At 33.7% G+C, this 15,740-nt stretch overlaps 2 protein-coding genes across 2 annotated transcripts; both read right to left on the minus strand.

Annotated features, from left to right (window-relative positions):
- Positions 1 to 788: 788 nt before the first annotated feature.
- On the minus strand, positions 789 to 2,615 carry LOC110620202 (U-box domain-containing protein 21). The gene has a single exon (XM_021763836.2). The coding sequence runs from the start codon at positions 2,254 to 2,256 to the stop codon at positions 907 to 909; it is 1,350 nt and encodes a 449-aa protein (XP_021619528.1). The 5' UTR covers positions 2,257 to 2,615; the 3' UTR covers positions 789 to 906.
- Positions 2,616 to 6,455: 3,840 nt separating this feature from the next.
- LOC110599963 (receptor protein kinase TMK1) lies at positions 6,456 to 11,172 on the minus strand. The gene is made up of 2 exons (XM_021736615.2): positions 8,606 to 11,172; positions 6,456 to 7,205 (listed from the first exon to the last, which is right to left on the minus strand). The coding sequence occupies exons 1-2, from the start codon at positions 10,932 to 10,934 to the stop codon at positions 6,676 to 6,678; spliced, it is 2,859 nt and encodes a 952-aa protein (XP_021592307.1). The 5' UTR covers positions 10,935 to 11,172; the 3' UTR covers positions 6,456 to 6,675.
- Positions 11,173 to 15,740: the final 4,568 nt, after the last annotated feature.

Below are 15,740 nucleotides of genomic sequence, written 5' to 3' on the forward strand. Positions count from 1 at the left end.
TGCTAACAATTAAGTACTCTATTGAAATTGGGAAGTAGAAGCAATCACTAAACAATTCAAAAAAAAAAATGAAAATTTAAGGAAACAAAGAGAAAGCGAAAGGGAAAGTAAGAAGAAGTAAAATAGAAATTATAGGGAAAAAAAATCACCTGGTGATCCATTTCTTTAGAGAAAGATGAGCTCGCCATGTTGAGGCTTTTTGTTTGAAGAAGAGATAGTGAAATTTTATGCGTTTTTACCATATCGATAAAAGCTAAGTGCCAAAGCCAATAGAATTTAATTGGGAGGGTGGTGGGATGAACTTCCCTTTTCCCTTGATGACATTCGTCAAAAATTGCAGTAGAGTTTGTTCACTTTGACCACAAAAATACAAAATTTTTTTTAGAAAAATGTTATTTAATTGGTATTAGTTGTTGCCATTACTATCTTCCCATCACTCAAGATATCCTTCAATCTCTTGGGTTATATCTCATTTTCTTGTCTTTTTATTTTTATGTTTCAAATATGGTAAGTAGAAAATAATACAAGGTAATCAAATATAATTTAAGTTTTTTTTTACTCTCAACAAAACTAATTTTGACCATAATTAAAATTACCAACTGTGTTATATTTTATTTTATTAATTTTTTTAAAAAATATTAATATATAATATTTTTTTCGTCTCAAAATTTTTATACCTTTGTAATTATTTTAAAATTATTGTTCAGTAACATTGATACGAGAAAGTATATTATCTTGAATTATTTTTATTTCATGACTCAGAATAATGTTAGAGGAGACAATGGATATACTTGAGCAATCATCAAAATTCATAGATCTCATAAATCTTTACATGAAATAATGAAGTATATATGTACAATTCAATGAATTGAACTAATTTTCCTAATTTATCAGAAAAAATAAAAATCAGTAGGATTTCTTGAGATATCTGAAATCCATTGAGGAACCAATACAGTCTAACTTAGCTCTGCAAAGATTCAACATTTTCAACAACTCAGTAACCTTTTCTTTTGTGCTCTCATCACAACCAACCTGTAAGAGTATCAGTAGCTTCTGAAATGCACCCACTTTAAGTTGAAGTGCTTCAGCTACAACACCTTCTTCCTCTCTCTTCTCATTCTTGCAAAGCTTCCAGAGAATTGACACTGAAAATTTTGATGCCAATTCTGATGCTAAAATCTTTTGAAACAACACAGGAACAATTAGAGCATTCTCATACGCCTTCTCTCTCCCTTCTCTGGAGTCACAAACATGGTCCAAAACGCCCAAAGCCTTTTCACTTATGCTTTTATTTCCATCAATAAGAATCTCTATGATCAAAGAGACCAAACCCATTTCCACAAGTGTTGATGCAATCTTGTAGCTGATTGCTGAAGGAGATATCATGTAAAATATAACCATTAACGATGCTTTTGTGGAAGCAGGGCAAATTGGCTCCTTGATCAAATCCATTAGTGCTTCAGTAACTCCTTCTATCTCCACCAAGGCATTGACATGCTTTTGATCTAAAGAAAGAAGCTCTTTAAGTACCAAAACTGCGCTTTGTCGAGCTGAAAGGTCTCCGTTGCTCTTCAAAAGCCATAACATGCACCGTAAAGAACTCACTGATCCTAGCTTGGCTCGACTTTCTTCGCCAAGTGGAAACATCCATACCAAAACTGATAAGATCTCCACAAGCAAATCTGCATAGTTCTCCACTGTAGAAGAGCTTCCAAATGACTCAAAAGCAGCTGCTAATACACAACCAACTCCATTATCCACAATACACCGTTTATTTCGTTCGCTTTCCTTTCCCCAGTACTTGATCTTCAACACCAATTCTTTACACTTTTTGTGATCCCCTCGTTGGCTTGACGCTGCAATTCTCTTACAAATATCTGAAACCTCGTACGGCGTGACAGGAATACGAGGAGTAGGAATCCTTTCAATCCCATAAGATCGATTCTCAACACACCAATCTTGAATCATCTTGCGTATGAAATGGTTTGGTATTTGATCAAAGCTCAACAACACCTGATTAGTAACAGGACAAGTCTGGTTACCATCTGCTATCCACTTATCAATGCTCTCTCGATCATAAGTGATCCCTGTCGATAAAATAACCGGATCTTTCATCAAGTCAAGAGTAATCGGACACCGGAAATGACTTGGAACCAAGATTTCCATCTCCAAGTTATCACCGGAATCATCATTGTTAAGCTTGTTCTTCCTTGCAAGACGAGCCTCAGCTCTTCTTCTCCTCCAAGCTAACATCATGAACGATCAAAAGAAGGTATATTAGAGAAAAAAATAAAAGACTCTTTTTGTTTTCCTTTCTGGATTCTGAGGGGAGAATGAAAGAAAAGGGGTATTGCATATATACATATAGACGAGGACGAGGAGGGTGATGGGTATGTGTTTGGTCAAAAGCAAGGCAGGATAAACCGACGAGATAAGAGTTTAAAAATTGAATTTGGTTTGAAATGTTGACCGTTGAAAGTTTGACGGTTGACTTAGTCTATCTGAGTCGTATTCGGCTGGTGAACCGTGTGATCAGCGTCAAACTGTTCGCCACTGACTTTATTTGTTCACAGTTGGACTTTGATCGGAAATTAAAACTCGCTTTTGCTTATACAATCGGCGCCGCGTCTGGCCGGCAACATAGTTGAAGGAATAATATATCATTTAGCCATAACGCTTAACACGCTATCCTTGTGACAAGTAATATTATTTTTATTCACATTTTAATTAAAAAAAATAGAACTAAAGTTCTTTTCTTGGTATATAATCTATTCAGGTTGTTTTATTAAAAATTAAATAATTCATTTTATTTAATTATTTTTTAAAATAATAAATTTTATTTTATTATATTAAATAAGATGTATGAATAAAATAATAAACAAACCACATTCTTAAAAAGAAAAGTGATATATGTTTTGTAACGGATAAAAAATTAAATATTTTATCTTTATTGGTAGAGCGAGTATTTAATATATATAAGCAAAATATTTTTAAAATCATTATTTTATTAAGTAAAGATTTATATTATTCAAATGATTTTTAAAAATATTAAAACTATTACAATTTTACAATTAGAACACTAAATTTAATATCCTTTTTAGTTATTTGACAAATTAAAATACTTTTAAGAATTTTTTAGTCAAATTAGTTATAAAAAATATATTTTAAAATAAAAATTAAAAACAAGTAGACAAATAAATTAAATATCTCTAATTAAATCCAGAGGTAAACTTCTAATCACTAATCAGTGGCATGAGTTAAGCTCAAAATTGACTATAATTTAAGGGTATGAAGTAAAATCTAGATATTGTTGAAATAGGCATTATATTCCTAAATTGAACTGAATTAGAACACGTAGCTCAGCCGTGTGATCTAGTTAGTTCGATTCAAACCTTTTTTTTTTCTTAAAAAAAAAATTGAAGTATTAAGTCTATTTATTTTACTAGAAAACTCAAGAAAGTTGGTCAAACTAAAAACAAACCAAAATCATAACTTGCATGAACTGACGCCATACTGTTGGGTTCAGACACTTTAGAGCGGCGGCCCGAAATCACCAGCTCCAAAATAGCCCAAAATCAAACTGCTGCTGAGTTAGTTGGGTTGAATGATTAATTAGGGGGAGATTTAACATTTAATTTTTAAATATTATTATTATTAACACGTAAGTTTTTATATTTTAAAAAATTTATTAAAATATTTTTATTTTTTTAATCATAAAATATAAAAATTTTTAAAATTAAATTTTACCTTTAAATAAAATTTCGTACTTAATTTTTGAATATTACTATTATTAATAAATCAATTTTATATTTTTAAAAATCTATTAAAATATTTTTATCCTTTTTCATATCTATTAAAATATTTTTATTTTTTTTATATCTATTAAAATATTTTTATCGTTTCTTTTCGTCAATAAAATAATATTTTTTTTCTCTCTTGAAAAAAAAGAAAAAAAAATAAAACGATCCTTCTTAAAGAAAAAAATTAAATTAAAAAAAAATAAAAAAGAAAAGGAATAAAAAAAAAATAAAGAAGAAGAATAAAAAAAAGAAAGAATCAATAAAAAAAAAGAGGAGGAAGAGGAAAATAATGTGATAATTTAGTTTTTTATTATATTTTTAAGAAAGATTTATAATTTAGTCCTTGGGTATTGTTATTATTAATAAGTTAGTCCCTGTATATTTAGAAACCTATTAAAACGTCCTTATGTTTTATTTCCGTCAACGAAATAGTCATTCCGTCCTCTTTTCCGTTAAAATTAGATAAAGGAGGAGAGAGAAAATTTTTAAAATCCAATTTTATCCTCAAATAAAATCTTTTATTTAATCATTGGATATTGATATTATTAACAAATTAGTCCTTACATTTTCAAAAATCTATTAAAACGTTTTTATCTTTTTTCATATCTATTAAAACGTTTTTATCGTTTCTTTCCGTCAATAAAATAGTCCCTATCTTTTCTCATATATATCAAAACGTCCTTATCATTTATTTCCGTCAACGAAATAGTCATTTCTCATCGTTTATTTCCTTCAACGAAATCGTCCCTCCCTATATTTTTAGAAATCTATTAAAACGTCCTTATCGTTTCTTTCCGTCAACGAAATAGTCCTTGCTCATCGTTTCTTTCCTTCAACGAAATCGTCTCTCCCCTCCCTATATTTTTAAAAATCTATTAAAACGTCCTTATCATTTCTTTTTGTCAATAAAATAGTCCCTATCTTTTCTTACATCTATTAAAACGTCCTTATCGTTTTTTTTTAACGAAATAGTCCCTATTTTTTCTTTCCTCCTCCTCCTCCTCCTCCTCCTCCGAAAAAGAAGAAAAAGAAGAAGAAGAAGAAGAAGCAGAAGAAAAAGAAGGAGAAGAAGAAGAAGAAGAAGAAGAAGAAGAAGAAGGAGAAGAAGAGAAAGAAGAAAAAAAAAGAAGAAAAAGAAGAAGAAGAAGAAGAAGAAGAAGGAGAAGAAGAAGAAGAAGAAGAAGGAGAAGAAGAAGAAGAAGAGAAAGAAGAAGAAGAAGAAGAATGAGAAGAAGAAGAAGAAGGAGAAGAAGAAGAAGAAGAGAAAGAAGAAAAAGAAGAAAAAAAAGAAGAAAAAGAAGAAAAAGAAGAAGAAGAAGGAGAAGAAGAAGAAGAAAAAGAAGAAAAAGAAGCAAAAGAAGAAGGAGGGGAAGAAGCAGAAGAATAAGACGAAGTAGAAGAAGAAGAAGGAGAAGAAGAAGAAGAAAAAGAAGCAAAAGAAGAAGGAGGAGAAGAAGAAGAAGAAGAAGAAGAAGAAGAAGAAGAAGAAGAAAAAGAAGCAGAAGAAGAAGCAGAAGCAGGAGGAAGAATTGATGAAGAAGAAAAGGAAGGAGGAGGAAGAGGAGAAAGAGGAGGAGGAGGAGAAAAATAATGGAGGGTAATTTAGTCTTTTACTGTATTTGTAACATAAAAAATAGATGGAATGACTATTTTGTTGATGGAGAGAAAAGATAAGGACATTTTAATAGATTTTTAAAAATACAGGGACTGACTTGTTAATAATGACAATACTCAAAGACTAAATTATAAATTTTTTTATTTTTAATAAAAAAAATAAATAAAATAATTATTTTATTTAAAAAAATAAATTTTTAAAAATATAAAAATTAATTTATTAATAACTATAATATTTAAAAATAAAATTATAAATCTTTCTTAATAATACGAGGGCGCGAGGAAGTAGATAAAAGATGAAGGAGCAGCAAACGGCTACAGCCTAGCAGTCGCATCACATATTCGCCCGCACAACCCAACCACACTCTTCCTAACCCCATCTCTCCACTACCAACTCTCCATTTTTTCAGATGTGGATAATCTTTTCCTATTTTTCCGGCGAAAAATGCTCAATTTTGTTTTTATATTTATTAATAAAATTCATTTTAACATATTTAAAACTTTTTGTTTAAATTAATTTGAGCTTATTTAGCCTAAAAATAAATTCCTTGATTTGTTGAATTTAATAAAAAAAATTAAGAAACTCAATTATCCAAATGTTGTGATAAATAAATAAATAAAGCTCTTTACCCTTTACAGCTCATTTGATTGGAGACAGAACATTTTGTCGATCAATTATCATCCAGCCCCGCCGCCTAGTTTTTTTTCATTGGCCTTTTCTACTTTATGATTATCTTGTGAATGAAAATTGCTGCAAACAGAATTTGCTGTCAGAAGCTGTCTCCTTTTCTTGCTTGATGCATCCCACAAAGCTTAACGCCTATAAATTTAGGGTTAATTTCAATTTGATCTCTCATAATCAAAGATTTCTTCATTTCAGTTCCCATCTTTAACAAGTCCATCATATTTGCTAATATCAATATTACACCTAACCATCTTCCCATCCCCACCACTAATCATCAGAAGAAAACTATTTGTCATAAATCAAATTTAATGGAATCCAGAGAGATCATAAAATGTGATTCAGAAGTGAGAAGTTGATTGAGAACTCTTGAAAACCACATCTCAATGCATTTTCAAAACCTTTAAAATGTGAAGAACATTAATTCAAACTACAATTCTAAGAATGATAAATGGCCATAAGGGAAGATGGCTAAAACATGAAACAACTACAAGTCAGGGAAACTTTTCAAAATAAAACAGCAAAAAAAGAGCAAATAGAATGAACATAGAAACCCACAATCATTTACAACTACCACACTTATCTTCCATCTGCTGAAGTAAATGACTCAGCGAACCCGTAAGGACGTGTGGGTATACTGGTCTGAGTATTGTCTAAGCTGGGGAGAAGTGAAGAAGATGAAGACTCCAAGTTGCTCCTACCTTCAAAGGCTTGCCATTTCTGAAGTACTTGTGGCAAGGACATTTCAAGATCAATGCCATATATGTCTTCAGGATTTTGGTCAGTTGGTTTCCAGAGCTCCACAAGGGAAGACAATACATTCACAGCATGTCCCATATCAGGTCTTTGATATGGCTCCCTTGCACAGCAGTGGCCTGCCAACTCTGCCACAGTGCTGATGCTGGCAAGTGTTTCCTCATCTAGGTCGATCGTGGGGTCAATGGCCTTACGGAAGGAGTCCTTGTTGAGGTGCATTCTGCGGAACCAAGTTACAAGATGCATGCTCTCCTCAGGCTGGCTATCGTCGAGAGCTTTTCTACCTGTTATAATCTCCATCAATATCACCCCAAAACTGAAAACATCCACTTTAGTCGTCACCCGACCAGTAACTGCAATCAGTCAAATAGAGAGTTTAATGTTAGATTATCATATATGTAGATTGACAGAAAAACTAGAAAGACAAATGTGTTCCCACGTAAGTTATTGATTCAAATCATTTAGTAGATAAAATATGCCAAATTTTTTAGTTAAAAGAATCCAAATAATCAAGACTAAATTAGTTCAAGTGAAAACGAATTGGCATGCTTTGATTTAAAGAAAAAGACATTTAAAAAACAATAACCAGAATGATGACTCAGAACATTGTAGCTTCTGAATGTCTTTTGGGTAATTTGATAATTTGTTAGTATTGAATTTTGGACCTCAAAGTCCACTTCATGGTTTTAATAGAAAGATGAAACATCATGGGAAAACATTGTGCCACATGAATAAACAGTTAATTCCTTCATATTCATAGTAATGTTACGGATACCATTTACTTAGAGCATCAAACAAACTTACCATTAATGGCAATTTAACACTCCAGCATATAACAAAAACAAAGAAGAAACTGAGTTTTTCGACTAAAAATGGGATGAACCTATTTTCAGAAAAAATAGCACAGAATCTGCAGTTAGAACAAACTCGGAGAAAATTTCGCATCCATATATAAGAATTCTTGTGTCAGCTATCTAATCTAGACACGGCCACGGTCGGGTTCGGACCATAAACCAAACCGGTCAGACCCCGGACCAGACCGGAACCTTAAACTAAGGGGGCCGGTAATGGTTCTCCCTCCTGTGAACCGGAAATGGAACTGGCTGGTTCGAACCAGCAGTCAAGTTTGGTTCCGATTCAATTTTTCATTTATTAAATAAATCATTTTGAAAAATTGTATCAGTTGAAATTGATGCATAAACAAATTAAATTATCAAATAATTAAGTTTAAATCTATTTTTGACTTGTAAAAAATATTATTTACATTTAAATATAATATCATTTTATTTTATATTATATGTATATTATTTTATTTTTTATATAATGTAAATGAATACATTTTATAATTTACTTATTTAATAAAATATATATTCAATAATATTTAAGACTCATATTTATTTCTTTATATTTTATTTAAGTTTTTTACCTTTAATTTTTTTTTTTCAAATCAAAATTGGATTAACAGTTTATAATTTGAATTTAATTGAAATCGGAACAGAACTGCTTTAAAACCGCACTGAAACGGTTAAAAAATCAACACCGTCTGGAACTATTTTAAATCGGACCCATTCTGATTCAGTTCGAAAAATAAATAGAACTGCTGGTTCCGAACCAGCCCATGGCCATGTCTAATCTAATCACATCCAAATCAAACTAGAATTGTTCATGCAGATTTTAGATTTGAATTCTATCTCAGCAATAAAAAAAAAAATCATAAAGTAACCAAGTGGCAAAGCATCTTGAAGAAAATTACCTGCATATTCTGGGGCCAAGTATCCGAAAGTTCCAGCAATTCGTGTTTCAATTGAGCCTTTACCCTCCGGTGCAAGACGTACAAGACCAAAATCTGCAACCTTGGCCCTCATGTCATCCCCAAGAAGAATGTTTGAGGGTTTCAAGTCCCTATGTATAAAACTTTGATGTGCCAAACCATGAAGATACTCAACACCCCTAGCAACATCCAAAGCTATAGTCAACCTCTTCGTCCACGCCAGGGGTTTTAGTCCTTCATCTGCCCAGTTGAAAAGATGCCTACTGAGTGTCCCTTGTGGCATAAATTCATAAACAAGGAGCTTCTCATTACCATCCAAGCAGTAGCCAAGAAGAGCAACAAGATGCCGATGCCTAACCTTGGTCAGAACAGCAATCTCAGACTTGAACTCTGTTAGTCCCTTCCCACTTATGGCCCCAGATTCCATTCTCTTAACAGCTATCTTTGTACCATCGTGCAATTCACCTTTGTAGACCACTCCGAAACCGCCTTGGCCCAATATATTATCCTCACTGAAATTGTTGGTAACATTCCTTAACACTTGAATAGAAATGACCATGTTTCCTGCTTCAACCATTTGAATATCACCTTGCTCACTTGCAGGAATAGTATGCGTCTCGCTAAGTGCACCCACGCTAACACTTGAGCCGGCAACTGTAATCTTTACACTCTCATTATCAGATCCGGAATGTCGAGGATGGATCACCATTGCATTTGGGCTCTGTACTCTGCTAAACCGCTTCTGTTTCTTCTTGTATAGGCAGAGACTCAACAAGCCAATCAAGAGTATCAAAAGTACACCTCCAATAACAGAGAACACAATCACTCCAGTCATTTTAGAAGATTTCTTGCCGCTGTTTCCAGAGTCACCACCACTTCCAGAACCTGCATTTGCTGAGGGTACAGTTGATGGTGAACCTGGAGATGTAGAACTGCTAACTTCCTTCCCTATATCTGGATTACCTTTAGTATTCAACATCACATTACTCTTGAAAAGTGGAATTTTCCCAGAAAGTAAATTGTTTGACACGTCAAGTTCCTTAAGCGCAGGCAGAGTAGTAAGCTCCTCCGGAATGGAACCTGTAAGATTATTATCATCAAGAACCAATCTTTGCAAGGACTTAAGTGAAGAAAACTCCGGGGAAATGGTTCCTGTGAGGCCCATTTTCTGAAAGTTTACAACAGTAATGTTCCCTTGAATACAAGTAATTCCAATCCAATCTGCACAAGGATCATTCCCCTTCCAACTCTGAGCGAACCTTCGTGGGTAACCCATGGATTTCACAATCAGAAGCAACGTGTTAACCCTGGAATCGCAATCCCCAGGACTTGGCAAACAAAAACTGTTTGAATCCTTAGTCATATCAACAAAGACTGAGCTCTTGAACTCCGGCATAGGCCCTTGAAATAAATTATTCGTCAAATTCACTACACTTAAGGACTCGAGATTTATCAATGACATAGGAACTGGGCCCGTGAATGAATTATCCCTTACACTCAAGACCTGCAAATCTTTCAAACCCGTAAAGTCCGGTAAAGGACCCGTGAACGCGTTAGAATGTAACCAAACATCCTTCACCGAAGTCATGTTCTGTATAACATCAACTCTGCCAGTAAGCTTGGCTTCACTCATCTGTCCATTTAGCCACAAAGACTGGATTTGTGACCCCGCAAAGCTCGCAGGCAACTCGCCTTCAAGCTTATTGAAGGCCAAATGCAGAATGGTTAGACCCGGAAAAGCATCTGAGCCAAAAAAATCTGGTATTGACCCAGAGATGTTGGCCGAATTTGCGGAGAAATTCTGCAAAGCAGAAGCGTTTTTAATACTTTCAGGGATTACCCAGGAGGAAAATGGATTACTATCAATCTCCACAGCCTGAAGAGAGGATAAACCAGAGAAGAAATCACTAGGAATCGAAGTAAACCGATTCCCAGTTAGCATTATAACCTGCAGTGAGCTTAACCCGCTTAAACTAGGAAGAGGACCCGAGATGTTGTTCCATTGGAGCTCTAAACGCTCTAGTTGAGTAAGGTTTTGGAGATTTGAAGGAAGTGTACCTAGAAGATTTTGTCGACCAACTTGGATCCGGGTGATTCGTTTTTCATCAGAACAGCCAACATGGTTCCAGTTACAGGGATCCGGGTCAGACCATCCAAGAGAATCAGGTACATTGAGGCTTTTCTTGAGATCAAGCATAACTGCAACATCTTCACTTGGGGTAGCTTGAGAGTTGACAATGACAAAGATTGAAGAAAACCCAGAAAGTAAAACAAGTAAAAGCTTGCAACTGAGACAAGCTCTCTTCTCCATCTTCACACACACACGCACAGAGGGGGAGAGAGAGAGAGAGATGCAAGGTTCTATGAAATAGAGTTCTTCAACAGTTCAAGAAGCAATGCATAGGTAAGAGGAGAGAGAGAGAGAGGAGATGAAGGTGTAATTGATGGGAGAGCACATGGGCAATGTGGCCCAGAGAGGTGAGAATCAAAAGGTTGTCATAACAAGATCAGGGTTAAAGCTGTAAGGGAAAGGAAATTGGGTGGCTGTTCCCTTTTTCTTTTTTTTTTTTTAAATTTTTTTTCTAGATTCCTTCTCGACGATTAAAACCAACTTGGCATTGTCTTTGTCTGCATTATTTTTTTTTTTTTTTTTTTTTATAAATTGCATTTATATTTGTTTGCACTTACCTGTTTATCTTCCCTTCAAGCTTTCAAGGCTTCAACTGAAAGGAGCTTTAGGTGTGTTGATGACAGCTCTGGAAAGGGTGAGGTGGCAAATGGTAAGAGGGCAGAGTACGGGACACGAAATCTGCACATGGTTCTACAGTTTGAACCCCAAAAAAACATCACAGCATTGAATTAGGTTGTCTACATTTAATATTAAATGGCCTTGGATCGAAATTTCATCGAGATCAACTCGAATAATTTTATTTTTTTTTATAATTGTAGGTATTTTTAATTATTGAGCTGTGATTAAATTATCTTTACATTAAATTAATTTACTTAAAAATAAAATATTTTCAATAAATATTTAAATTATCTCATCATCATTAATAACTCAAATAAAATTAAAATTAACTAATTATTTTGACCCCTCAAAACCATCAATTCGTTAAAATTAATTAGTTGTGGTCTTCCTTTTTGAGGCATGGAACCAGGTTGGAACTTAACTGTTCGACTGTTTGATTCAATCTGATTTTTTTAAAAAATATATAAAAGAAAAGGAAAAACATGTGTTTTCTGTCGTGCAAAGGAAATTAGCAAGCGTATATAGAGCATCAAGTTCACTATTTCTTGCACAAATAAGAATATATATATCATGAAAAGTGAATTAAATGATGATTTTTCTTTCAAGAACTTTTTTATTTTGAAGTAGAGTCTTCTTCGTCTTGTCCTCTATTGGGTTTCTATTACCTATTCACTTTAAGAGCAATTTATCTCTTCTCACCTCCAAATAGTAGTTTGATTTTTTTTTCTTTCTAATTAATTTTTTTTCCTTATTAATTTGATGAGAAAATGAGAGAATTTTTATTCTTATATCTGTTTTTATTTTCTTTAGTATTCGTTCTCCTAATCGTGCATGCAGATTTTGATGATTTTTTAAATTCTGTTTTGAATTTATTTTTCAAGTTCAACAAGAGGCCGAAGTGGGTCGTCAAGAATGCACCCCTGCTTTCTTTGTTAATACCAATTAATTTATTAAACCGCTCTTAGCTTGGATGTGCATGGTTAATCATGATTCTATAAATGTATTGACATAATCCCTTTGATAGATACATATGCCTTACGTTGAACCAAATATGGACACAATTCAATTTTATATGGGTCGAGTAGTTTACAGGTCGGCCTCTAGGTTCCTAATTTGGGCCTTAATGGGTTGTCCTTTTTCTTTTGAGTCTAGGAGTTTTTGATTTTTCGTATTATGGCCTAAATTATAAGTTTAATGAAGTGCCTTTTTACCTTTAAAAAAATACTTATATAAATAAAGGAGCAAATACTATTAAAGAATGATGAAATTTTAAATTAAATTTCATATATTTTAAATTGTTATTAAGTTTAATTAAATACTTATTTTTGATATTCCACGTTCAATAATATTGAAAATTATGTACATAAATTTCAATAGCTAAAAACATATTTAAATATTGTTAAAATTAATTTAAAAATATTATTTTAATATGTGTCGATAATTATTGGATTTTGGATATTCCGCTTATAGCTAAATCCATATAGAAAGATCGTATCATAGTCTTATTAAAACTCGCTACGTAGGTGCTATTGGATCACAGTCTCATCAAAACTCGCTACGTAGGTCTATTTATTAGTGCGGCCCTAATTTCGTGCAAATAGATCGGACAGAGTAGGATTTGGACCCATCGTAGAGAGATCCAGCTCAACTGATTTAATGGGTTAGTAGGGCAACAGATCCCTATACATCCGGAGTCGTGTCTACATGGCACCGAAGAGAATTAAATGATCGCCTGACTATGGAAAAAGATATAGCAAATCCATACGTATGGTCCCACGTGATAATAACGAGATGTACAGGTGTAAGACGATGGTTATGAGTCGCTAAAGAATAAAAGGAAAAATAATTAAAAAATGAAGGTATGAGTCAATCAAGGCAAGTTTAAAAATATACACATTTAGCCTACCTCTAATGAATCTCAAGACATCAATTGGCGTTGTTTATGGAAAGCGAATGAAATCTTTTTCGTTATCAAAATTCTCATCCTCATCATACCCATTGAAATCCGCATGACCAATCACAGCAAAAATTATACTAGAAACACCTAAAACGATCTGAGATCTACTCAAGAAATACCACAGTTCTCATTTTCTAGCTCTATTACTCCACTGAATCAATCACCTGTGTTGTTTAACCCTTCGCCAAACTCAGCAGGGACCATGCCTCGAACCACTCTATCTGACCATGAGTTACAAAACATGGTTCTCCAATCCCAAAACACTGCTCATCAGCTAGGGCAGATGTTGCAACAAAGGGAACTTAATACCCCATTGAGCATACCACCAATAACCAAAGGGTTCAACATTAATGAGCCCCAACTCACACTAAACCACCAAGCCCCTCAGCAAAGCAGCAGGAGGACGGGTAATGGAGACGGAGAAACTAGCACAAGGAACAAGCATGTGGCCAAAGTGAGAGACCGAATAGTAAGGGAGCTTATTGAGAACGACAAGAATGAAAGCTATTCTTTTGAGCCAGCAGAATGACCGCCTGGAGAAAAGGCCAAGGAGAGAAGAGGTAGATGTAGATTAAAAGCTGGAGAGACTGAAGGAGCAACTATTAGCAGAGTAAGGGGCATGAGACAACAGCAGCCCTTGCTACCAACCTCATCCCCATTCGTGAGATGGGTATAGCAGGAAACCATTCCTAAAAAATTTATGATACCGACAATGGTCGTGTAAAGGATCACTTAATAACTATTAGGCCTCGGATACCCTGACCACAGTTAAGCTCATGTAGGAAGGCTGGACCGTATCCTCATCAAAGCCCGCTATGCGGGTCCATCCATTAGCACGCGACCTTGACTTCGTTCAAATAGGCCAGTCAGAACAAGACTCGACCCATCAAAGGAAGATCCAGCTCAATTGACTTGATAGGTCAATGGGGTAACATACCCCTATATATTCAAAATTGTGTCCATATGGCGCTGGAAAGAATTAAATGATCGTCTGCCGATGGAAAATGACAGAATATATTTATATATACGGCTCCACGTGATAATGACGAGGTGTATAGGTTCAGGATGACAATTATGTATCACTAGAGAACAAAAAGGAAAATGATAAAAAAAAAATATATGAGCCAATCAGGGCAAATTCAAAAATATAAACTTTAAGCATACACTCTATTGGATCTCAAGACATCACGTGTTAATGAAAAATTATAATATGTTAAACTAGTTTAATTTTCACAATTCTTTAATTATTGAGAAGAGAAAATAATATAACTAACAAAAGCAAAACAGTCTTAGAGTATGGCTTTATGTTGAAGAAATAAAATTTATAAATATAAATGTAATTTTTCATAAATGTTTTTTATTATTTCATCCTATATTCTTAAATTCTTTTAAATTTTAAGAACTTGCTAGAAAAAAAAAAGTTAGAATTAGTAAAATTTCAATTGATTTGGTTTGATTAAATTAAAAAAATTCACCGAAAATTATAAAGTAATAAATTAGACATACAAAATTGGGAACTTTCTATCATTTCAAAATTTGACGCTCTCAAGCGTCCCTTCTTAGTTTGGAATTTATGATGGGCTTTGGACTTTGAGCAGATCTACGAAACCAAAGATAGGGCGAAGAAGCAACTGTTTAGGTGACATGTCGTATTGATGAGTTACAAACTTGAGAGTTGATGCAAATTTCCCAGAAACAGCTTCTTTCTTTCTAGTTCCTACATCTAACCAACAAAATTGCATCTGAACCACTGCTAATTGCAAAAAAGCTCAAGGCCTTCTTTAATTAATTGACATTTTATTTTTACTTTTATTTAACCCGTTAATGTTTGAAAAAATAAAATGTAAAATGGTAAGAATTAGAACGGCTCTATATTTATAAGAAGGATGGTATATTAAGTGGGCTGATAAATGGGCCGAGATGAGTCCACTTGCTTTTGGGCCATGAAATTCGGATTTGGGCTTAAGCCTGATATTTTTCTTACGAGCTTGGGGCACTTGAGTGGCGGGTTATGATCGACGCGTGCTAACAGATATTAGGCCAATAGTGGGAAGGTTTACAAACGAAGTGCGATGGCACATCCTTGATTTTTCACGAAGCCACAAAAATTAAATATAATTAATAAATTATAAAATAAAAGATAATTATCAAATTTAAAATCTCACCCGCTCTTACAATTACACATGGAAAGACCAAACATCCTTGAATTGCAAATTCTACTTATCCAATATATGACTTGAAATATGGATTGGACCACTATTATATCCATGTTTCACTATCCTAAACAGTGTTCAACTTAGTTAATGCTGTTTCTAATTTTTCCTCATCAGATTCAATACTTTGCTGAATTTTTTTTTTTTCTTTAAGAAATAATATTGGTTTCAGCCAATGAATAGCAATAAATGTTAAAA

The sequence above is a fragment of the Manihot esculenta genome, chromosome 1 (genome assembly GCF_001659605.2).
Source record: "Manihot esculenta cultivar AM560-2 chromosome 1, M.esculenta_v8, whole genome shotgun sequence".
Taxonomy (NCBI): Eukaryota; Viridiplantae; Streptophyta; class Magnoliopsida; order Malpighiales; family Euphorbiaceae; genus Manihot; species Manihot esculenta.